A 24,184-nucleotide genomic window follows, 5' to 3' on the forward strand; every position below is an offset into this window, starting at 1 on the left:
CTGTATTTTTTAAATTTAAGTTGGTGTAGTTTTTCAATTTTAGTTGTAGTTTTTAAATATAAGTTGTAGTTTTTAAATTTAAATAATAAATTATGTTTGGCCCTCGGTTAGAGATGGTTTTTTGTGACAGGGCTAAAACAAGCCCTATGGCCCTCGGTTGGAGATAGTAAGAAATATGACCATGTACTGTTCATTAAAATATTAATTTGTTCGAGGTCCATAGGGCTAAAACGAGCCCTCTGGCCCTCTGGTCCTTCTCGATTAGAGATGGCCTAAGGTCCTCATTTTAAGGACACGTGAGGTCCAAATGCATATTAGCTGCAAGTTTATATTAATTTAGATCCAAAGACTTGAAATGTTCAATTTAATAAAGCAAAATAAGAAAATGGGTCTTATAATGTTTCATGAATTTTAAGTTGGTTTTGTTTTATTAAGTTGGCAAAAATTTTAAGTTTTTGAATCTAAACTAATATAATCTTATAGTTAATATGTATTTAGAGCTCACGAATCCTTCAAATCAAGACTAAGGACTTCAATAGCCATAAATAGAAGTAAACATGCCCTGACAAAAATTCTAGGATTTTTCTTTTTCTTTCTGTTTTGTGATGAACGGCTCCCCACAAAATGATCCGGAGAGCATCATTTTCTTTATGGGAATTGGATCTCATTCTAGGATCCTCACATCTTAATCATTCATCGTATATTGTGCTTTATCTAAAATTAAATATAAATAGGATCCGACGAAAATTAATTACACAATATACCATCAACCGCTAATACGTGGGCATGCTATTGAATCCGGAGAGCATCCCTTTCCCGGTGAATACACAAAAACTGCGCGAATCAACGAAAAATGAAGAACAAAAGCGAGGGCCTCTACCCTTTTCCTCTCTTCCCGCCCCGGGTCCCACTGTCCCAGAATCCCCTCCTCTCTTCCATCGGAACCCCTAATTTCCAACCCTTCCCCGACCAACCCCAGTCGCTCACCCAATCCTCTTTTTCCTTCGGTTCTGTGCAAACTAGTTTTTGAATTCAAGTTCACAGAGGCTGAAACCACATAGTTTGTTTGATGGTAAGCAGCTCTATCCAATCTCCATGCTTCTTCCCTTCTTCCTTTACATTTGGAATTTCTTTAATTTAATTGTTTAGCAATTTGTGTGTTTAAAATGGGTTTCTGGTTTGGGTGGAAAATTGGTTTAGTGATAGATTAGAGAAAGACTTTATTTTGCAGTAGTTTCAAGGCTTGAAAGTAGAAAAAGTTTGTTACTTTTCGAAGAAATTGAGGAGAAGAGTGTTAAATGTGTGATACATTATGAGTTTGTTATGACTTGTTTTTATTAGCTGAAATGGAAAGGAACTCGGCAGCATGTGTGATGCAATGGAGCATCGAGCTAGAGAAAGCCCTGCGCTCCAAGAAACCAGGTCTCTCACTCAAAGCCATTTCGGACGTCGGTGCAAGGCTCCAACAGTTAAGCAGGGAGCCAGATGCTTCTCCTGCTGTCCACCACCTGTTCGACCTAATTCCTGGTGAGGAAAAGCTCTTCTCCAACGCCATCATTCTTCGCCTTGCCAATGCCTTCCATTGCGGAGACAAGAATATTAGACTCTCTATTGTCAGGGCCTTTCTGTTTGAGTACCGGAAGAGGAACAAGCGGAAGGAGTATAATGGAGTTTTGTCCAAAACTCGGGTTCATGTGAAGGCAGAACTGCTGAGGATAGTTAAGCTTGTGTTTGACAGTGGGGATGTTGAGGATAGGGCATTGGCTTTGGGTCTGTTTGGTTGTTGGGCACATTTTGCTAGAGAGAGTTCAAGCATACGCTACTTGGTGCTTTCTAGTTTGGTTTCTTCTCACGTTATGGAGGTAAAAGCATCGCTGTTTGCAGCAGGATGTTTTGCCGAGTTATCAGAGGACTTTGCATGTGTTGTCTTGGAGATGCTGCCTCATATGATGACTTCACCAGAAACGTCACCTGCTATAAGGTTGGCTGGAGCACGAGTATTTGCCAAACTTCGGTGCTCACATCCCCTTGTGAATAATGCTTACAAGGTTCTTTTGCTATGTTATTTTTGGCCTGAATTTAATTGGAAATTGTTCTTTTAGAGTTTTAGTTATTTGCTTATGAAAGATTCGCCTAACACTGCTTTATTCCAGACATGCCTAAAGCTTCTGTTAGAGTCCGCGGATGAGGGTTGCCAGGTTGCAATGCTGGTTTCTCTCTCCAAACTGTCTTCCAGGTCAACCATTCTTATATCTCAGCAGGTAATTGTTTTTGGTAGCATATGGTTTCAGATTTCTTGATCCGCAATACTTATTGGCATCTGAATGCAGATGGATTTGCTTCTCTTGTTTCTTAGCCAAGAAAAACCTCTTCAGCTGCGTGCAACAGCAGTAAGAAGCCTGCATTATATATACAGTCAAGGAATGTGTCATTTTCCTGTAAATGCATATCTTGTGAGAGCATTACTTAACATACTAGATGAACCTCAAGTTCCATCACTCATGCTGTGTGATGCACTGCAGACATTACGTAAGGTTGTTTCTCAGTCCGACAGATTAACTTTTTATTAACGTTTTTGCAATTTATATTGACTCACATACGCATTCTGCAGATTATTTCATGTAAGCTAGCAGGTCTACCCCTTGATGTATTTGAATCTTCTAAGCTGTTAAGCGTTGCTGAGAATGCAACTTCATCTCCAATCACGTCTGAGGGCCTGTTAGCTATTTCTGTTTTGGTAGATGTGCCAACGAAACTAAAAGGAAGTACAGAGATGGGGTCTCTTGCACCTTGTTCCTCTCTTCTGCCATCTCGTGTGATCTCACTTATCATTGATCGAATCACCTTGATGGTTAAGCCAGTTTTGGATCTTTGTTGGACTGAGTCTCCAGTGTTTCAACAAATTAATTGCCTGCTCAATCTTCTTTTCTGTCTAATTCGAGAATATCCGGATCTGCATGTCTTAGTGCTGGATCAAATATATGTTTTGGTCAAGTCTCTCTCATATGTGCATGACAATCTAGTCATTACATCAGAAGCAGATGCATCTATTCGTGATAATGTAGACTTGAAAGGAGAAAAAAGCAGAACTATCAGATCAAAGCTTTTATTTATTGTCTACAGATTTTTGGTGGCCTTTCTTGAAAATCTCAGTGAAGCTGGTGCCATCTCCACTGAAGTATTTGACAAAGTGAAGCTTCTGGTCGAACTTGTAAGTCAGAGCAACTTGTTTGAATGTTATACATACACACTCTACTCTTTGTTGTTACATTGTCGAATCATTTGGGTTAACTTGGCGCATGGGAGTGAGGGAAGTTACAATCTTGATAAGAACTCGGGCGTATCTCACTTAATGGAGCATGAAATTCGTACAATTGAATGTGCGAAGAGGATGCTGACAGAAAACAAGTGGCCTGCTTACAGAGTCGGGATTTATGCAGCATGTCAGGGAGCCTGGCTCACTGCAACTTTTACATTCGAGCAGTTAGTACCAAAGGTTCATTCTATTTCCTGCTGCTGTTGGATGAGATCATTAGTTCAATTTTCTGATTCTGAGAGGAGACTCAAGTCTCTGCTGTTGACAAAACAAGGTTTAGAGACGAATAAATTTGATCTTATACTTTCTAGTAATGATTCAGGTGAAATCAGCCAAGATTCAGCTAGTAATATCAGGGAGCATATTAACAGTAGGGAGCTCACAGCGGCTTACGATGGTCTTTGTTCTTCTTTGGCAACATTAAAAGGTGATTTCAAAATGGACCAAACTTTTTATTTCCAAAGGTCGTTTTTGTCTTTAAGAGCAAAGGTGCTAGGAGCTGTGGTGGATATAGTTAAAGTTCTTGAAAACATTCAATTTGACCAGCATAGCATTACCAATAATGAACAGGTTGGATACCTCGTATCCTTGAAGAAGTGTACTCAAATATCTGTGCAGTTGAAGAGGCTATCACAAGAATTTGATCTAGTAACAAAATCTTTCATTGACATGGACAGAAAAAGTTCAGGAATCATTTCGGAACTCGCACTATCTTGTTCACTGTTGGCCTTTTGTGCTGGTTTTTCTCTTTACATTCCAAGCCTAATCGAATCTGTTTCCATTTTCGGTCTGGGAACAACAGAGAACAACTTAGACTCAATGTTGATACGAAATCTAATTGGGCGTTTGGGGGCCAGTAACCATGACACCAGTGCAACTCTTTGTCTGCTTTTGAATCCAGGTGGTAAGCCCATTGATTGTTTTCACTTGCAGTCCAGAATCCAAGCATGTAAGGTTGGTTCTGTAGCGAAAGATATTCACAGTGTTTGTAGTTCTGTGGTTTTGGGGATTTTTGGCTTGAAAAGTAAGGCAAACGGAGTGCACAATGCGGAAGGTCTCTCCCAAGCAACCAAGGATGGCTTACAACTTCTGTATAGCATCCTAATGAAATGGATGCAAATCCCCTTCCGGACTCCCAAGTACTTCTTTAAATTTAGGTATGATATATATCTAACTCAAACAATCCTTTTGTTTTGTTGATTTCTCCATTTTGTTCTAAGAATAGATGCATCGAGAAAATCTTACTTTTACTCAATCCTTTAAAGCTTTCATATCATATATTGACATGGTTGATTATTTAGGATTAAAATCACCATGTAGAGCTTTTTACTATAGGGTTTTAGTCTTGGATTGGTTAATCGCTTTGATATGATGTTTTAAGTTTAGTTATATAAAAGTTTTTCTTTTCTGTTTTCACCACCATTCTAATTTTTTCCATTGACATAAATTTCAGGCCTTGCCTGGGGTCAGAACTCTTTGCTGTCAGTGAAACGAGAAACCCAGAGGCAATATATGTAGCCTCAGGCTTCAACTTATCATTAAATTTGTGCCTTCAGTTAAGAAATGTGCCACCAGACATCCGAGTCCGGTTGAAAAATTTGTACTGCATAGTCTACAGTGGAGCATCCTTTCAGGAGCCAAGAGAAGGTGGAGAAAACAAGGAGCAAAAACAGGCTTGGGAAGCTGATGACATTGTAGAAATGAACGAGAAGCTGTTACAGTATATAACAGAGTGCAGTACAAAAAAGAGTAATAAGCGTCGAAGGGGTAAAAATGATGGCGAGTTTGTGAGTTCGTTCGCACGTTTTGAACTGAACGAAAGAGGGCAAGGGTTTTCAAGTTGCTTGCTTGATGTTTCTGCTTTTCCAGTGGGTACTTATAGGGTTAAATGGTATAGCTGCTGTATTGATAGTCAGGGTAATTGTTGGAATTTACCCTCTTTGAATGCTGGTCCTGTATTCACTGTACAGAAGTTATAGATTGAGTTTTTAATAAATTAAAGCTAAACATGTAAATAATGTTGTTCCCGTTCGCCCTGCAGCCAAAGGTTTGTGTTCGATTCACACTTCTGTAAAATCGTTTGTTTAAGAGGAAGACGTTAATTATAACAATGGTCTCTGAATTATAACTTGATTTCAATTTTGCTCATTGAATTTAATTATTAAATTGTGTGGTCATCAAATTTTGATGTGCGTAGTCCACATTTGATAATTTGATTATAAATAAATATAAATATAAATTAAGGGTGCTCCAATCCGAATATGATTCATTACTAATTGCAGGTGACGGACGAGTCCCTAAGAGCAACTCCACCCCTATCCACTTTGTGCCAGCACCCAGCCTATTTATCCACTTAATTGAACAGTAACAGACTCAATGAACAGTAATAGGCCAAAGCATCTCCACCCCAAAAAAAAAATGTGCTGGCACCTAGTCTAAAAATGCGCTGGCACAAACGATCTCCACCCCTACAAAATGCGCTGGCACCCAGTCCATTTAAAATATTAAATAATTTTTTTATAAAATAATAAAAAAAAATAGTTTTAATTTCGGATAGGATTTTTAACCAATCTCGTCACGCCACGTGTCATTATCCGAACGTACTATTTTTTGAATAGATTTCCGCTAAGATTTTCAACCAATCCCGACAACCCACGTGTCACTTCCTGTTTACAATAATTTAGGCAAGATTTCGATAAGATTTTTAACCAATCTCGTCACGCCACGTGTCATTATCCGAACGTACTATTTTTTGAATAGATTTCCGCTAAGATTTTCAACCAATCACGTAGTGCCACGTGGCATTGTCCAGAACCTCATCTTTTTTTTTGTCCATATAAACCCTACATCCCTACATCCATCCTCACACTAAACTCAATCCTTTTTTTTAGCTCAGAATTCTTCTTTATCGTTTTCAAATCTTGAGTTCTTACAATGTCTTCTTCAAGGAGAGCGTATAAACAGTTGCAAGAGCAGCAGAAAAGGTTGTTGGCACAACAGGAAGAATTGGTCAATCTTGACCAAGATGGAGGTGGAGATGAGGTCTTCGCAATGGAGGAGGATGAGGATGATCACCATAGAAGGCGGAGGGCCTCACATTCCCGCCGTATCATGCAAGCTATGGGTCAGATAGCCAAACCCGAACGTGCGGCAAACATCGATAGAAGAAGGGAAAGACGAGGTAAAGATCTCTTGGAAGATTATTTTATTCCCAACAGCGTTTACCCTGATCATGTTTTTAGACGTCGTTTTAGAATGCAACGAAGTTTGTTCGCTAAAATCATGAGTGATGTTTGCAACCATGATCCATATTTTGTGCAAAAAGAGGATGTTTTTCATGTGCTAGGTCTTCTTCCTGAGCAAAAAATTACGGCTGCCTTGCGAATGCTTGCATATGGAGCATCTGCAGATCAAGTGGATGAGATCGCAAGGATGGGAAAAACAACAGTTCTGGAGTCCCTGATGCGGTTTTGCTCTGCAATTGAAGCCCTCTACACCAATGAGTACCTTCGGCAACCCACGCCAAGGGACATGCGAAGGCTTCTGAGGAAGGGTGAGATGCGAGGCTTCCCTGGCATGATTGGAAGCATCGACTGCATGCACTGGACATGGAAAAACTGTCCAAGTGCGTGGTAAGGAGCTTATGGCGACAGAAAAGGAGCTAAAAGCATCATTTTGGAAGCGGTGGCTTCTTTTGATACATGGATTTGGCATGCTTTTTTTGGTGTTCCAGGAGCTCAGAATGACCTAAATGTCCTTGCCCAATCTCCAGTGTTTGACGAACTGCTACAAGGGCGTGGGCCGAGATGCACATATTGGGTTAATGGTACTAAATACGAGGGACCATACTACCTTGCAGATGGTATTTACCCAAGGTGGTCAACATTTGTCAAAACAGTGCCACACCCGCAGAGTGAAAAAGATAAACACTTCGCAAAGTGTCAAGAAGGGTGTAGGAAGGATGTCGAGCGTTGTTTTGGCATCCTGCAAGCTCGTTGGGCCATTGTCAGGAGTGCAGCTAGAATGTTTGATGTCGAGGCTCTTCGATCCATCATGATGACGTGTATTATTCTTCACAACATGATTGTTGAAGACGAGTATGATTATAATGCCGTCGATGAATACGAGCCGGATCCGATGAACAACTCAAGAACACAAATCTACTATGCTCATGACCAGACCGAAGATCCCGTGCAACACGAGCCGTTGGAACGGGATGGACGTTACAATGAATTGATCGTTCAACGATACACTTCATTGCAAGAGCCATACTGGCACATAGCCCGCCAGAATGACTTGATTGACCATCAGTGGAGATTGCACGAAGGCGAAGATAATTAAAATAAGGCTTGTGGTTGAAGAATAAAGTGTATTGTTTTTTAAGTGATCTTATTTAGTGTGTTTGCTTTTTTTTTTTAAGTTTAAATGGTGAGGTTATGTAATTTTATTTGGTGTTTTAAGTTTAAATGGTGAGGTTATGTAATTTTAAGTTTAAATGGTGTTTTAAGTTTAAATGGTGTTTTATGTAATTTTATTTGGTGTTTTAAGTTTAAATGGTGTTTTAAAGTTCTAAAAATAAATAAGAAATTAAATAAAGTTCTAAAAATAAATAAGAAAATAAATAAGAAATTAAATAAAGTTCTAAAAATAAATAAGAAATTACATAAGAAATTAAATAAAGTTCTAAAAATAAATAAGAAATTACATAAGAAATTAAATAAAGTTCTAAAAATAAATAAGAAATTACATAAGAAATTAAATAAAGTTCTAAAAATAAATAAGAAATTACATAAGAAATTAAGTAAAGTAGTACAAATAAATGCGAAATTATACAAAGTCTGTGGAGTTAGGATATGTGGTGCTAGGATCTTGGTTGCTAGGATTTCTGTAGCTGGAACCCCCTTGACTTGTTTCGGCATCTCTTGCACGCCTCCTTCGCACGACATCTCTTTTTTCTGATGTCCAAAAATATTTTGAATTCGGAGACAGTCCTACTAGAGACTTGTTCATAGTGTCACGATCTGTTTGAGCCATCCTTTCTTCTCTAAGCATCTCATTCTCTCGATGAATTGCTTCTCTAATCATCTCGTTCTCTCGATTAACTATTTCTCTTTGTCTCACAGACGCCGCATCACGAGCCTCAGTAGCTGCAATAATTGCTACCACAGCAGCAGCTTTTTCCTCATCTCTAGCCTTTTCCCATGCCATGTTCATTTCACCTTGACGAGTAAGTTCCTCCATATATTTAGTGTAGTCATTTTTGGAAGAACTACCTTTTTTCTTTGATGCCTTTTTACCTTGAGGCCTGAGGGACTGACGAGTCGGTTGGGTCTCTGGCACTTGTTCAGGTATCCCTTCCGTGTCTTCAAATGTGTTGGCTTCTTGTTTGGCTGTGTCTGCTTCTGGCGAACTGTGTAGACCCATACCGTGCATGACAACTTCTGGACCGGTTGCCACAATTTGGTATTTAGGGCAATCTTTGACAATTTGCCAACATTCCCATTTGTTGAATGATTTGTTATGGTTCTTTGCATTGTAGAATGCTTGTGCTTGTAGTGTCTATAAAAATTACATAAAAATTACATAAGAATTGTGGAATGCATAAAAATTATATAAAAATTACATAAAAATTACATAAGTATTTGGAATGCATATTACATAAAAATTACATAAGAAATTAAATAAGAATTGTGGAATGCATAAAAATTATATAAAAAGTACATAAAAATTACATAAGTATTTGGAATGCATATTACATAAAAATTACATAAGAAATTAAATAAGAATTGTGGAATGCATAAAAATTATATAAAAAGTACATAAAAATTACATAAGTATTTGGAATGCATATTACATAAAAATTACATAAGAAATTAAATAAATTAAAATAATCAAATCGGGTGGAATGCATATAAATAAATAAAAATATTGTTACCTCATCCGCTAAACTTGTCCCACTACGCAAATTACCAAAAGCATGAGAGAGGGCGTTTTTCCAACAAGTAAAGGATGCGTTGAGTTTTTTCCAACGACCTTGAAGACCTTGACTAGATCTGGCATCTTTTCCATGTACATCTTTTCCATGTACATCGTTGAACGATTTCGTAATTTTACTCCACATTTCTCGCTTATCCATCTCATTACCCGTAATCGGGTCATGAGTAGTGCGAACCCAACATTCACACAACGTAACATCTTCACTGAGCTTCCACGAAGTCATTTTTTTCTCTCAAAGTGTACAAAATATTCAAATGTAGAAATTGTAGAAAGTGTAGAAAATATTGAAATGTGGTGTAAGGTGGAAGATGATGGTTAAGTATTTATAGAAAAAAAAATTAATTTTTTAAAATTTTTCTGTATTTTTTAAAAAAATTTTGACATTTTTTAATTAATTTTTAATAAATTTTAATGTTGTAATTAATCTGGACCGTTGGATTTGAAAAATAATCAAATCCAACAGCCAACACGCTGCCACGTGGCCAACGGTCAAATTTCTGACCGTTGGGCCTTTTTTTTTTTTTTTTTTAAATTTTTGGTGAAATAAACGTGGACCGTTGATCTGTGATCGGACGGTCCAATTTAAAATTTAAATTTAAATTTTTTTTACCGTTGGAAATCCAACGGCCTACAAAAACTAGCCGTTGGAAATCCAACGGCTCTAAGGTGGCCACGTAGCACATTCCCGGACTCATGCAAGTTGGCCTGCACGCGGGCCCCGCCGCCTGCAACGCCTGTCGGCTACTCGCCCCGCAACCCGCGTGTGTTGCACGCGCCAAGACACAGACCGGGGAATGGGTCTGTCCATTTTGGGCTGGGCTGTTGACTGGCACGGGCTGGGTGCCAGTCAATTGCACGGGCTGGAGCAGAAAAATGTGGTGCCAGTCCATTTTCTTCACTTGGTGCCAGTCCATTGGGCATGGGCTGGAGTTGCTCTAAGCAAGCGTAGAGGAGAAAGAAAACCCACAACAATGCTCTTTTGCTTCAACTAAAATGACAGATATAGCCTCTTGCTTCAACTAGTAGAGCTCGAGCTACTTAGTATTACGGTGTAATATTATTCTTCTTTATTTGTAATTGAGAGGTCTTAGGTTTGATTCTGGCCAAAAGTGAATTTGAATCTCATTATTGTTAACTCATTATGAGGCTAAGCTCACCCATAAATAATATCGTTTATTAAACAAAAAAAATTAAAAATAAAATAAAATTTAAAAACTAGCAGAGCTCCAAAATCCCCCGCCAAATTCAAACTACCTCTGGGTGCTTGATGAACCTCTCGTCTGCACGCAAGACAGTTGCCCTCACAGCCTCCCGTTATTACACATGTGCCACTCCACCAGCCCCTGAATCTCCTTCATTTCCTTTTTACTGTGGTAAAGTTATGTTCCTATTGAGCTGTTGAAGCTCACTTCTTATTGTTTATGCAGGTTTACGAACTAAACAATCAAAAGGGTTGGATACCAAGCTTACAATTTATTTATTTATTTTAGCCCTATAAAGAATTTTTTATTATTTTTATAAGACGAATTTATTTTCATCACGCTTCAATTTCTTTTTGTTCATTTATTTTTAATTTAGCGATTTTAATCTGGCCATGGGTCCCAGATAATGTAAGTGAGAAGTCCTCGTTTCTTACCCACAACGCAAATATACAAGTTCCTATGGTTTTCAAGTAATTCTGTAGCTGACAGGAGAAATCCCTCCTGCGACCTCCTGCTGCTGCTGGTGGTGGAAGAATTTTAAAGAGTGATTAGCTAGGACAGGTTTGGCATTAAGTACTGCCTAATTGATGTCAGAGATTTAAAAACTACATATGAAGTTGCGACTTCCAATTTCCAAATCACCCTTAAATAACCCAAAAATATGGAAAAAGAGAATCCGTTGCAAAATTATAACTGGATGCTAAATAAGACGACAAAATGATATTTAACTGTAATTTACACATAATATGTTGCCCATTTTTTGTCCCAAAAATTCTATTTTGATTAAGAACATATTATTTATTCTAAAGTAATCTCATACACTCCCGCTTTCCATGCATATAATGGAGGAATGCGGGAAGTGACAAGTGCCAAAATCTTTCCAAAATTGGTACAAAATATTGTGACAACGTGTGCATCAAAACGTACACCAGTAGTACTGTATGTCACACAGAATGTGAAGTCATTTTCTTCTTTTTCTCTAAGAAAACAAGACACTCCTGGTTTTATAAAAACGGAAGTAGGAGGCTACTGTTCCCCCACCAGTCTTATCCCCAATTTATCTGAAAAACTACGTAGCTCACCATACAACAGTCTTAACGGTTTTTCTCAGAGCATCCATCGATTGGGTTCTCTATTTTCCCTTTTTCTGGGAATCTATTAGATGTTCTTCCCATTTCGCTGCATCGCATACATGTTCTTCCTGATTTCCTTTTCGTCCTGTGGCAAGATGAACGCCACAAAGGCAATCCAAGAGATGCATGAGGAAGATGAACGCCACAAAGGCAATCCAAGAGATGCAACCATACAAGTAGTAGCTGCTTCACCTCTACATTACAGATTCTCTCTCAGGTACATACGCTTCCATTTTCAATCCGTTTGCTATCTGAAAAAGAGTGATCGTAAAAGTTTGTTCTTTTACTCTTGGGCGTCTAACTCTCTCTCGCGTCTGTAGATAAATACTGAACCATACACCACTCAACCAACCCTTCTATTTTTCTGACTTCTTCTACAGAAACCTCTCTTCCTCTCCTTCCCAACAACACCTTCTGACATTGGTAAATTATGAAGCCGTCCTAAAGGCAGTAAAGCAGCAAGGAACTGTGCCATAATCCCTAAAACCAGGCTCGAGTAGTCGCCTGCCGTTATTCCTATCAGAGGGGCCAATCCAGCACCTAAAAACCCACTAGCTATCGATGATAAGCACAAAGCTGATGCTAAGAAAGAAGCCAGTGATCCTTCACATCCTCGAGGACATATATTGGCAAATAGTACTGTGAAAGGCAAGATCTTAAACTGCGCAATAGTCTCTGCCAACCCCGAAAAACAAAGGACAAACACCTCATTCGGAATCCCCAGTCTAACATTGATCTGTCTCACTAATACAAGGTCAAGAAGAAGGGAAAAGGCATACACCAGCTGAACAAGACCAACCAACTTTCTTATCTTTCTTATCGGAGCTTTTTTCCAATAACGGTCATAAAGTACAGCAGTGGAAAGAACCACCAACTGGCCGACCACTCGAGACATGCCAATTTTTACAGGATCGAGATGTAGACATTGTGTTTGATAGCAGAAGATGGAACCTGACGGGACTAGGACCATGGCAATAGAAGCTACAATCCAAATAAGAGGACGAGCTATACTTTCCTTTGAATTCCCATCTGCAGCTCAGGAAATTGTTTCCTGATACTTTCAAAGATTGGTTTTCTTATAAGACTCATCTGGTAATTGTGGTAAATCAAGAGATTCCTTTCGTATTCTCAACGAAATTGCAAGTTGAGCAGAGGGTAAAACTGCAAATACAAGACACATGGTTCTGGGCGGCGTTTTCATCAAGAAATATCCACCTATTAAGTTGTCAAGGATTCCACCAGCAGCTGCTGCCATGAATGCATAAGACTGGAGGCCAGTCATATTTTTCTCTTGGCCATACTCTGCAACAAGAGCATCCTGTGCTACTTCTGTAATGGATGCTCCAAGATCACTCAGAAGAACGCATGCCATAAGGTTAGGAAGAGCTCGAGCTGCAACAGGTGTCAGTGTCATTGGCCCCCACGATAGAACCTGTAGAACAACTGACAAGTTTGAACTCCATCAGATTCTCCCATGAGAAGTTGTTCCAAGCAATTGGTTCTAACCAAAGCCAACAGGCTTCACTTTCACATAGCAAATATACGCTTTTTTTTTTCTTTTTCTGCCTTTCCCAAACCCAAATTTAGTTCATTCTATTTTCTAGTCGATGCATTGTTTACCCCCTTAAACAGTGTTGTTAAGCTTAAGCCAGTCTTTCACAGGAATTACAGCATAAAACTAGTAGGATTAATGGAACTCATATAGAAAAATTTATTATAGGAACCAAAAATCTTTTCTTATATTAAGAATATAACTTTACTTTGGATTGTCAATCAAACGAATATGCAAATGCAGTAGACAAATAGAATCTTGTAGGAGCGAAATTTCCTGCACGAAGAAATACCTCCACAGATTCGTTGACTGTAATGTTCACATTCGCCGAATCCCTTGTAAGAGGCATCCACGAACGGTCTTTCTCCGAAGCTTCGTCTAGGCGGGGTACCTGCAAGAGATACTCTGACGCTCAAGTCAGTCAATTGAATTTCTGTTCTCTAGTTTGCCCATCACAGGCTGTCTTACACAACATCATCTCTTTGGATGATTGGTATTGGCCCATGAGTCGAAACTGGATTTTATCCTCCCACAATGCCCCCTTTTCCCCTTTTTTACATATGTAAAATAGGAGAAACTGAGTTTTTCGATCGCATGAGGCCATGAAATTATATTCTCTAAGCCAAGCTAAAACTTTAAGCACCTCTTGTTAAGGTCAAATTTGTGGAAGCCACTTTTTCTAAAGCCAAATTTACTAAAGATAAATTTACCAAAACCTCCATTTCGTTTGCCAAACTTACGAATGTTCTACTCGCTTTCTTTGCGTAATTTGCGAAAGCACTCTTCGTATACCTTGTGAAAGCTAACTGATACTATTCGCATAACTTGCCTTCGCATAATTTACACAGTTTGCATAACTTACGGATGACACTCTTCGCATAATTTGCACCCTAAAGCCAACTGACAATGACTTAAGAACGACACTCTTCACATAACTTGCTGACACTCTTCGCATAATTTACGAATGCTAACTAACATCTTCGCATAATTTATGAATGCTAACATATTTGCATAATTTACGAAAGTCGACTGATATTCTTCCCATAACTTGCGAAAGCCAACTGATTCTTCGCCTAATTTATGAACGTCAACTGACATCTTCACATAATTTACGAACGTGGACTGACATCTTCGCATAGTTTACGAACGTGGATGGACACCTTCGCATAGTTTACGAAAGTTTAACGAAAGTTGACAGAGAAAGTTGTCTGACACTTATATAAGGATAGGATCATAGGACAGATTTTGCCAAACATTTTTACCTTCCTTTTAAGCCGCTAGATTACATAACATCTAAGGGTCTTCAATGAATCATTCAATGACTTGGATGCTTACGTGGATTATAATTAACATTGAAAAAGAATAAAAACTAGAAAATTAATTAAAATTTGAAAAGAGGAAGACAACCTTGCGCACAAAGGCCTCCATTGATTTGTGCAAAATACCTTAAAGTCTTTTGAGTCTTCGTTCTCATCTTTGGGTAAAAACCCCAAAAACCTCTTTGATTCTATTTCAAATCCACACTTAGATTTAATTGTAAAAAAAAAAATAAAAAATTTGAGGAGGCAGTTAGAGTTGTTGATTTAGGGTTTAGTTTTGTAAATTTATGGAAAGAGCAAGGAACGAATGCTTGAAGCAGATTGATACTTGATTTGCTTTTATATCGGAATTTTGTATCAATCAATTGAAGGCACGATACTAAGTTTGATAGCGTGAGTGATAGAAATTTGAGGTGTTGGGGTTGGACGAAGCAATTCGATGGTTGTGCTTCTACATTTTCATCCAAGAAGGCCATTTTCGCTTCTTCCTTATGTTTGCAAGATTATTCCCTCAGTTTTTATTCTTTTCTTAGTTTTAACTTTTATTAATTTCTTAATTATAAATTTATACCTCATTTAATGTTTAAAATCTTCTACATAACTCTTAATCAAGACCGTTAAATGTTACGAGATCTAAAGGTTGTAAAGGAGTGTCAAAATCTTTGTCCCTTGATCCTATTCCATATATATATATATGTGTGTGTGTGTGTGTATGTATATTATTTATAAATCACTACAATTATATTTATATACCATATATGCTTCCTCCACACACATAATCCGTAATATTTGTCTGCACACCTAGTCTGCACACCCAATTTGCACGCCTAGTCTACACACATTGTATCTCTGCACACTTTTTCCAATTGTGGGATGATAAAATCCAGTTTCAACTCATGGGCCAATACCAATCATCCAAAGAGATGATTGTGTAAGACAAGCTGTGACGGGCATACTAAAGAGGAAAGCCCACAAAAAACATGTTGACTCCTTACTCGCACATGGGAAAGGAAATGTGTTAGACGTTAAACAAAGAGTTTGGAAAAGGGAGAAGAAGGTAGATAACCACCTCCACTACGGAGGACCACTAAGGAAGAGGGAGAAAGGGACATGTCATGGTACTTGTTCTTCAAGCATTGTAGTCCTATAAATATGGAGAAGAGTCAAAGAGCAAGGAACGCAATCAAAACCTCAAACTAGAGAACATAAATACAATTGACTGACTTGAGCGTTGAAGTATCTCTTGCAGGTATGCCCTCCGAGACGAAGCTTCGAAGAAAGATCGTTCGTGGACGCCTCTTACGAGGGATTTGGTGAACGTGAGTATTACGGTCAACAAATCTGTGGAGGTATTTCTTCGTGTAGGAAATTTCGCTCCAACAATTGGCGTCATATGTGGGAACCGAAAAAAAATCAAGTTACAAATATGATTAGATCCACACAAGAAGTTCTGAATCCTTCCGGAGACGTAAGGAATCAATCAAGGCACACGAGGTTTCAATCCCAAAATAGTGAAACCAGTCTCGCCATGGAACAATTTAGAAAGCTAACGAAGGAATTGCATGAAACAAAAATGATAGCAGAAGAGGCTTTGAAGAAGGCTAAGGTGAGAAACGCAATGGAAGATGTGACTGGCACTAAGAGACAGTGTGCAAAAGAAGAAGAAGATAAGAAGGGCATCTCCAATAATGCATCATCCAACAACCGCGTTGAGGCAACGAAAAATCAGGGGGAAGATGATCACAAGGAAAAATGACCAAAGAGGATAAAAGATGTCGATCTGCGAAAGCAAATTGAAAAAATTGTGAAAGGATACAAGCCACAGACCTCAGCAAAACTTGCCTTAGAAGCAGCCAGAGGGATCTGCAAATCGCTGTTCACTGAGGACATTTTGAAAGCTAAGAAACCTGCCAAGTTTACCTAACCAAAGTTCAAGCTGTTTGAAGGCACGACTGACCCCGTCAAGCACATTTACCACTTCCAACAGCAGATGGCGCTTGAAGGAGACGGCGAGGCCTTCCTATGCAAGTTCTTCCTCTCAAGTCTTTCAGGATCATCTTTATCATGGTTCAGACAACTGAAACCGAAGTCTATGGGAAGTTTCACGAAGATTTGTGAAGCATTTATATCTCAAAACGTCTGCATTCGGAAGCCAAGAAAAGATGCTACAATCTTGTTCAACACCAAACAAAATGTTGGCAAAAGCCTTAAAAGCTACATGACTAGGTTCATGGAAGAAATGTCCACCCTAGAAGAATGTGATTCTCACACTGTGTCTTTGGCAATCCGAGAGGGGGTGTTGCCTAGAATGAAGATGCGTAAGTCATTAATCGAAACTTCGCCCCTTGACATGAGGGAGGTGATGGCCCAAGCTGATGGAATCATCAGACTAAAGGAAGAAGAACTTATTCAGTCAAAGTAGGCCACCGCCACTATTTTTGCATCCCTAACGAGCACTACCATGCCTATCTTGAAACCCACGGCTCAATCGAGGCAAGAAGAAAGATTTTCACATGATTCGAAAGATCGGTTTGGTGAAAGATCCAGACCTGATCACCCACACACCAAGCTGACGATGAGCTTGGCCAAAATTTTCCATGACAAGAAGGGAAAGGGAATCTTTCGTGCACCAGCACCAATTCGAGCGCTGCTAGAGAAGCGAGACAGGAACAAGATGTACGCTCATCACGACGACTTTGGTCATACTATTAACAATTATCAATGCCTGAGGAACCCAGTGGAAGCTATGTTGAAGAAGGGGATGTTGTCACATACTCACAGTACCGCGTAGAATCGAGAGACGAACATAAGAAGGACTAAGGACTTAAAGCAATAACAAGAAACATTGAAGCAGATGAGAGGCTATTGGATATCAATGTTATACATGGTGGACCCCAACCCCTTGAAGGACGTGAGGCGCGCTCTCGGTTGTAAAGACAAGAAGCCGAGAAGTCTAGATGAGTGCATAACATAACATCAGCCCCTGAAGCGTCCAAAGCATTAAAGAATCTGGAGTCATCTCCTTTGGCCAAAAAGACCGTGAAGGGATTCAATTCCCTCACAATGACGCATTGGTCGTGACCCTACGCGTTGCTAATTCAAGAGTGAAAATGATAATGATTGACGGGGGGAGCAGCACTGATGTTCTATTTTGGAGCACCTTTAGGAGGATGAAATTGGACGAGAAAGAGCTAAGGCCAAATACAACTCCCATTTATGCGTTTGAAGGAACTAAAGCCCGACCATTGAAGATGACAATTTGACAATGAAAGAGAAAGAAGAAAGCTTGTTTCGGAGCACATGTTCCAAAGTTGGAGAAGCGCACGTGATGACAAAATTTAACTGAGCATAAAATTATGAAACATGTTGAAACCAAGGTAATTGACACATAAATATGTATATATGTGTGTGCATAGATATATATATATATATATATATATATATATATATGTATGTATGTATGGAAAAAGTGTGTGCACAGATATGCATGTCGGTGTGTAGAGATATGCACACATGTATGTGTGTGTGTGTGTGTGTGTGTGTGTGTTAAGTGTCGGTGTGCCTATATACATATACATACATATATAGATGCAGGTGTGCAGACTAATATTATGAATTATGTGTGTGTGTTGGAAACATATATGGTGTATAAATATACATGTATGCACACGGGGATAGAGATTTATATAATATATATATATGTGTCAGACAACTTTCTCAGTCCACTTTTGTCAATCAATTTTCATAAACTATACGAAGGTGTCAGTTCATGTTCGTAAATTATGCGAAGATGTCAGTCCACGCTCATAAATTATGTCAGTCCACGTTCGTAAATTATGCGAAGAGTCAGTTGGCTTTCGCAAGTTCTGTGAGTGTCAGTTGACTTTCGTAAATTATGCAATGAGTGTTAATCGACTTTCGTAAATTATGCGAAGATGTCGGTTGACATTCGTAAATTATGCGAAGAGTGCCAGCAAGTTATGCGAAGAGTGTCGTTCATTAGTCATTGTCAGTTGGCTTTAGAGTGCAAATTATGCAAAGAGTGTCGTTCAAGTTATGCGAACCATGTAAATTATGCGAAGGCAAGTTATGCGAATAGTGTCAGTTGACTTTTGCAAGGTATGCAAAGAATGCTTTCGGAAATTACACAAAGAAAGCCAGTATAACATTCATAAGTTAGGCAAACGAAATGGAGGTTTTGGTAAATTTACCTTTAATAAATTTGGCCTTAGCAAGAGGAGCTTAAAGTTTTAGCTTGGTTTAGAAAATATAATTTCATGGCCTCATGCGATCGAAAAATTTAGTTTTCCCCTATTTTACATACATAAAAAAAAAAAAATAATAAATAAAAAATAAAAAAAGGGAAAAGGGGGCAATGTGGGAGGATAAAATTCAGTTTCGACTCATGGACCAATACCAATCATCCAAAGAGATGATGTTGTGTAAGCAAAGTCATGACAGGCAGACTTAGGAGGAAAGCCCACAAGAAACATGCTGACTCCTTACTCGCTTCTCACTGGTGCATGAGAAGGGAAACGTGTGAGACGTTGCATGAAGAGTTCGGAAAAGGGAGAAGGAGGTAGATAACTACCTCCACTACAGAGGACCACTAAGGAAGAGGGAGAGAGGGACATGTCATGGTACTTGTTCTCCAAGCGTCGTAGTCTTGTAAATATGGAAAGGAGTCAAAGAGCAAGGTAAGCAATCAAAACCCCAGACTAGAGATCGAAAATTCAATTGACTGACTTGAGCATCGGAGTATCTCTTGCAAGTACCCCCGCCTAGACAAAGCTTCGAAGAATGACCGTTCGTGGACACCTCTTACGAGGGATTTAGCGAATGTGAGGATTACGGTCAACAAATCTATGAAGAAATTTCACTCCAACAAATCTACACCATAACCAAACCAAGCAAAGGAAAGAACAAAAAGTACGATACCAATATAAACCACCAAAACGAAGCCTTCATCTATTCGGATATGAATTAAAATGCATAAATAATGTAACTTTACATCTCCAATGCATCTTCAAATTTAACATACGAACACAATAAAACTAGGAAATACAACCAAATCAGACAGAAAACCACGAAGGAGATAAGGCAAGAAAATTGTAACTGACCTCCAATGGAAATATAAGCAACTCTGAGCACCAGAAATATAAAGAGCATCAGAGAGGACTCCATACAAGGACTTGGTCACCATGGGAAGGTTAGCAGAATGCTGCACGAGCTGCCAATGTGGAGGGATGCATTTGGAGATTGTGAACCATGTGGAAGTTCAGAGTCAGCCATGGAAAGCACCTGAAACCCTGCATCCAGTACCCAAATCCACCAGAAACAACATTTGCTGCCTACCCAGTTGGGGAAATCAAAACCCACTCCTTTCCTGATGGATCGTCGTCGTCCGGCTGCTGCTTCTCCTGGTTTTTAAGTAAATAACTTGGGTTGCTGGGTTTGGGGAGATGGGGTCTCTAAGCTGGGTTTTGGGTTGGATGGGTCCTGCTGGGTTTTGGCGGTGAAAACAAAGGATGCGTTTGGAGGGGAAAGGTGGTTGCTTTTTTTGTGGGGGTTTTTGAGGAGATTGAAAGTGATGATATCCATGGATTTTCAGAAGAAAATGATGAAGAAATCATGGTAATTACAAATTAATATTAATTGGGCACTTGGAAAATAAAAAAGAAATGGAATGAAAGTTCCTATGATCGTATGGAGTTTTGATTGACACAACAACGAGGAGGGAAGGGAGGAGTGTGGTTATCTACGTTGAAGAGATTTTCTTGCGATCAGAACACGGATGATATATTACGTGTTTTTATATAAAAAATTTGTATTTTTCAAGTTATTAATTTTTGAACACACATATCTTACTATTTATATAATGACACGTGATGTACCTTATGTTTTGATCACTTTGAAAAATCTATATATATATATATATATATGTAAGCTGATAGAAGAAAATATTATTTTGTTAATGGAGAGATCTAGAAGACTGTACTATGTATCACTAGTAATTTTTCTAAGCTTGCTTTGAACAATCGAGAGAAAGAGATTGGAGAGTATATGGTCTAGCACCTCAGTAGATGCTAACATATATACCCTTGTTTTTAGAGGTTGGTTTGTCTTATATTGCTTGGCCATACTTTTAAGAAAATTAATGAAAATGGTTTGGAAATTTTGAGTTTTAACGATAAGGATAAAATAAAAGGTAAAATGAATAGTACTATAATTGACTTTTTAGTGTAAAAATGTGGTTTTTCGTTAAAGTGAACAATACCAGAAGCTTTTCGTTAAAGTTCCCATACTTTTATGTTGTTTTTGCTAGGTTTGGAGGATAAAGTTACGAAAAAGTCTAATCAGTTGAATCGTAATGTGCTATTATACGTTATTATTGAATGATTCCAATTCACACAAGTACAATTTTCAATACATACAATTTTATTGGTTAAAGTTGTCTTGTTGGTTTAGAAAGAACTAGCCTTTCTGCACACGCTTAAGCGCATGCGAAACGTTTTCTTTCTGCACACGCTTAAGCGCATGCGAAACGTTTTTTTTACATGACAGGTGCTACATGCGCCTAAAGATTTAATTTTTTAGATATGTTTGATTAATGAGCAAACGGAAATGAAGTTAGAGCACTTCCAATGTGTAAAGGCTTCCCTTGACAATAGGTCATTCAATCCCCTCAAGTGAATAGTAACTGTCTTTAATGAATGGTAATTACCTTTTACATCTCCACTCATAAAAAGTAAACTGAATAGTCATGGCAATAAGCAATAAAATATTAGTATTTTTTATTTTTTAAAATAATAAAAAATGAATAGTCATGGCAATAAGCAATAAAATATTAGTATTTTTTATTTTCTAAAATAATAAAAAATAATTTTGTTTTTAATTTCGGACAGGATTTTTAAACAATCTCGTCACGTCACGTGTTATGATCCGAAAGTACAATTTTTGTGGATAGATTTCGATAAGATTTTTAACCAATTTAGTTGCGCAACATATCCTTCCATGTTTAGAATCGTTGAAAATATTGAAATGCGGTGTAAGGCGAGAAAAAGTGGTAAGGTATTTATGAAAAAAAAAAATTTAATTTAAAAAAATTGAAATTTTTTTCTGATTTTTAATTTTTGTATTAACTTATTTAATCCGAATCATTGGATTACAAAAAAATTTGAAATCCAACACTCTAGATTGTGACACGTGGCTCACCGTAGCATTTCTATTTTTTTTAATTTTTAAAGCAGAAAAACCTGGACCGTTGATCTAGAAATCAAACGGTCCAGATTCAACGACTACTGAGTGGGCTGCCACGCGGGTCCCACTGCCTGAAATATTGTCAGTAATGCGCCCCCCCCCCCCCAACATGCTCTTGTTATGCACACACCTGACACAAAAATTTTTATAACATGGCTAAGTTCTCCCACGGGCTCCCCCTCAGCCCAATTGCCCAAATGGACTAGCCACTTTAGTAGGAGATTGGATTGCAAATGGAGCTGGTCCACAGGGCAAAAGATGATGCTGGAAGTGCTCTTAATGTTACGTTGAAGAACATGGGATAAAGATTTTGAAGGTGCCAAAACTGAATAATGTTAAGTTTTGACACATTGACCCAAAATGGGGAAAAAATGGCATTCATAAGACAAATCACAAATTTAGAAGGGAGGGGATCTTTATGTGACATCAAGTACTAAATTTTTAAAAAATTACATCATAACTTAGATGGAAACAAAATATTTGTATGTACAACATTTCTTGCAATCTCATGTTGTGTTTGTGATCCTTATATAATGAAGCATATAGTGTAAATAGGTAAACGTATTGCTCCTACGATGCCTTTGGTTTGACTTTTGCAAATGCAAAACGTTTGTACGTCTCAATTGGACTTCGTCATGCCGACCTATACGATTAATTAGACTACAACAAAGATGCAAAATGTACATAAACTTTATTAATATATAGTACACTATATGAACTTAAAACATCAGTACATCAACTAATTGATCAGGAAAACCAAATGGCGACATAAAGCAAAAGAACAAAAATAAAAAAAATAAAAATTTAGCTTACATCCATTATGTATAGTTGAACCATAAATCATAAGGCAAAGGGAAAATACGCTTCTCTCTCTCTCTCTCTCTCTCTCTCTCTCTCTCTCTCTCTCTCTCTTCGTTTTTAAAAGGCCATCGGTTGCATTGCCTTCCTGAGGGCCTAATGGATGACCATTTTTGTCATCCCCTTCTATTTCATCTCTGGCAGGGAAAGTAGCCTATTCTGTTTTTGACGTAGCAGCAACAGTGCCTCACTTGGACAAATATTTGAAACTTAAAGCTACAAATATTTTGGACAGAATAAATTTAGTTATAAAAAGCATATAAATTCAACAACAAAAGTGAAATCAAATCAAATGAATGAAGGCATGCATATTTGAACTGTAATTACAAACTGTTACAGATTACACACACACACACAAAAAGAAAAATGAAAAAAAAAAAAAAAAAAAAAAACTTCAAAGGAAATCCAAGTTGATAACTAAACAGTTTGGGAAATAGAGGCTAATATAACACATACAGAAAATGTTCAAATTAAAATTGACGATATATGGAGAAAACCCTAATATAAAATCAAAGTTTGCAAATTCGTTATCCTGCCATGAGAAGATCAATTTAAGCAACTAAGAATAAAAACATAATGAAAAGAAGTGCAATAGAGAGAGAGAAACAATTTTAGTTCTTTTATAAGGAGAAGTAACGAAATGAACTAAAACTGCCAAAAAAAAAAAAAAAAAAAAACACCGAAAAATAAGTTGAATACCTGAGATGATCGTGGTTAATGAGAAGCAGCAGCTGCAATTGCCATGCGAGATGGAGAGATGAGCAGTGAGTGGAGTACGTTGGGTTGTTTCGGTCCTTCTCAAGTCTCAATAGGTTTTTCTCAGATATCCCACAAATAAATTAGGGTTGAGGAAGTTAAATACTTAAGATTAAGATTATCGAAAAACCCTATTTTATTTTCCATGGAGAACATGGTGAAGTTTTGTGGGAGGAACGAAGAACGTGGTTGAAGTTTTGTTGGAGGAACGAAGAGCATGCCATCGTGGGAGAAGCGATTCTTGGTTTTTTCTATTTAGTTTTTACTTTTTCCATTCAATTTTTAGTGTAAAAATGTAAAAATTTTGTATTCGTTTTACAAAATTGCCCCTGCAATATGTTATGTATTATTTTCGGTTAGTTTTAAATTTTTTTGTTTTAGGGACTTTTTGGTCTACTTGTTTTTTTGGTGAAGCCTTAGACACCAAAATTGGCTTCTAGCATTCTCTTAGTAGAGATTTACAATAAAGCAAATCCAAATTCATAACAAGAAAAGGCATGTGCATCTGTTATGCTTTGGTGTACTGTGTATTAAATTTTTGTCGGTTAATATTTTGCACAGTGTGATATTCACATTCTTTTTTATTTTTTACACATTTACTTAATTTGCAACCATTAGATCGACTAAATTAAGGCGCATGTGAGAAGTAAAAAGAATGTGTCAATAGCACATCTCTATTAATTATTATATATATATATATATATATATATAGACCAATAATCTAACAATCAAATAAAATCCCTTGAATTCCATGTCATCCTAATGTGAAGAGGAAGTGGAGGAGGGCTAGT

General features: G+C 37.9%; 2 protein-coding genes across 3 annotated transcripts; one reads left to right on the forward strand and one right to left on the reverse strand.

The window, feature by feature from the left end:
- Positions 1 to 780: 780 nt before the first annotated feature.
- Positions 781 to 5,464, forward strand: LOC137731919 (uncharacterized). Of its 2 annotated transcripts, none has more exons than XM_068471180.2 (6): positions 781 to 1,072; positions 1,342 to 2,048; positions 2,154 to 2,261; positions 2,331 to 2,534; positions 2,612 to 4,473; positions 4,770 to 5,464. In XM_068471180.2, the coding sequence occupies exons 2-6, from the start codon at positions 1,347 to 1,349 to the stop codon at positions 5,293 to 5,295; spliced, it is 3,402 nt and encodes a 1,133-aa protein (XP_068327281.2). In that variant the 5' UTR covers positions 781 to 1,072; positions 1,342 to 1,346; the 3' UTR covers positions 5,296 to 5,464. The 2 variants fall into 2 exon arrangements, with proteins under 2 accessions (XP_068327281.2, XP_088544199.1); XM_088688073.1 differs by having other exon boundaries at positions 1,355 to 2,048.
- Positions 5,465 to 11,931: 6,467 nt separating this feature from the next.
- Positions 11,932 to 20,217, reverse strand: LOC137730672 (Major facilitator superfamily protein). The gene is given in 7 exon segments (XM_088687167.1): positions 11,932 to 12,671; positions 12,674 to 12,735; positions 12,737 to 13,091; positions 19,640 to 19,665; positions 19,667 to 19,752; positions 19,754 to 19,851; positions 19,854 to 20,217. Coding segments are annotated over 7 exon segments (1,377 nt in total). The 5' UTR covers positions 19,864 to 20,217.
- Between the last annotated feature and the right edge of the window lie 3,967 nt (positions 20,218 to 24,184).

This window comes from Pyrus communis, chromosome 16, assembly GCF_041283825.1.
Source record: "Pyrus communis isolate YQ-2024b chromosome 16, ASM4128382v1, whole genome shotgun sequence".
Lineage (NCBI taxonomy): Eukaryota > Viridiplantae > Streptophyta > Magnoliopsida > Rosales > Rosaceae > Pyrus > Pyrus communis.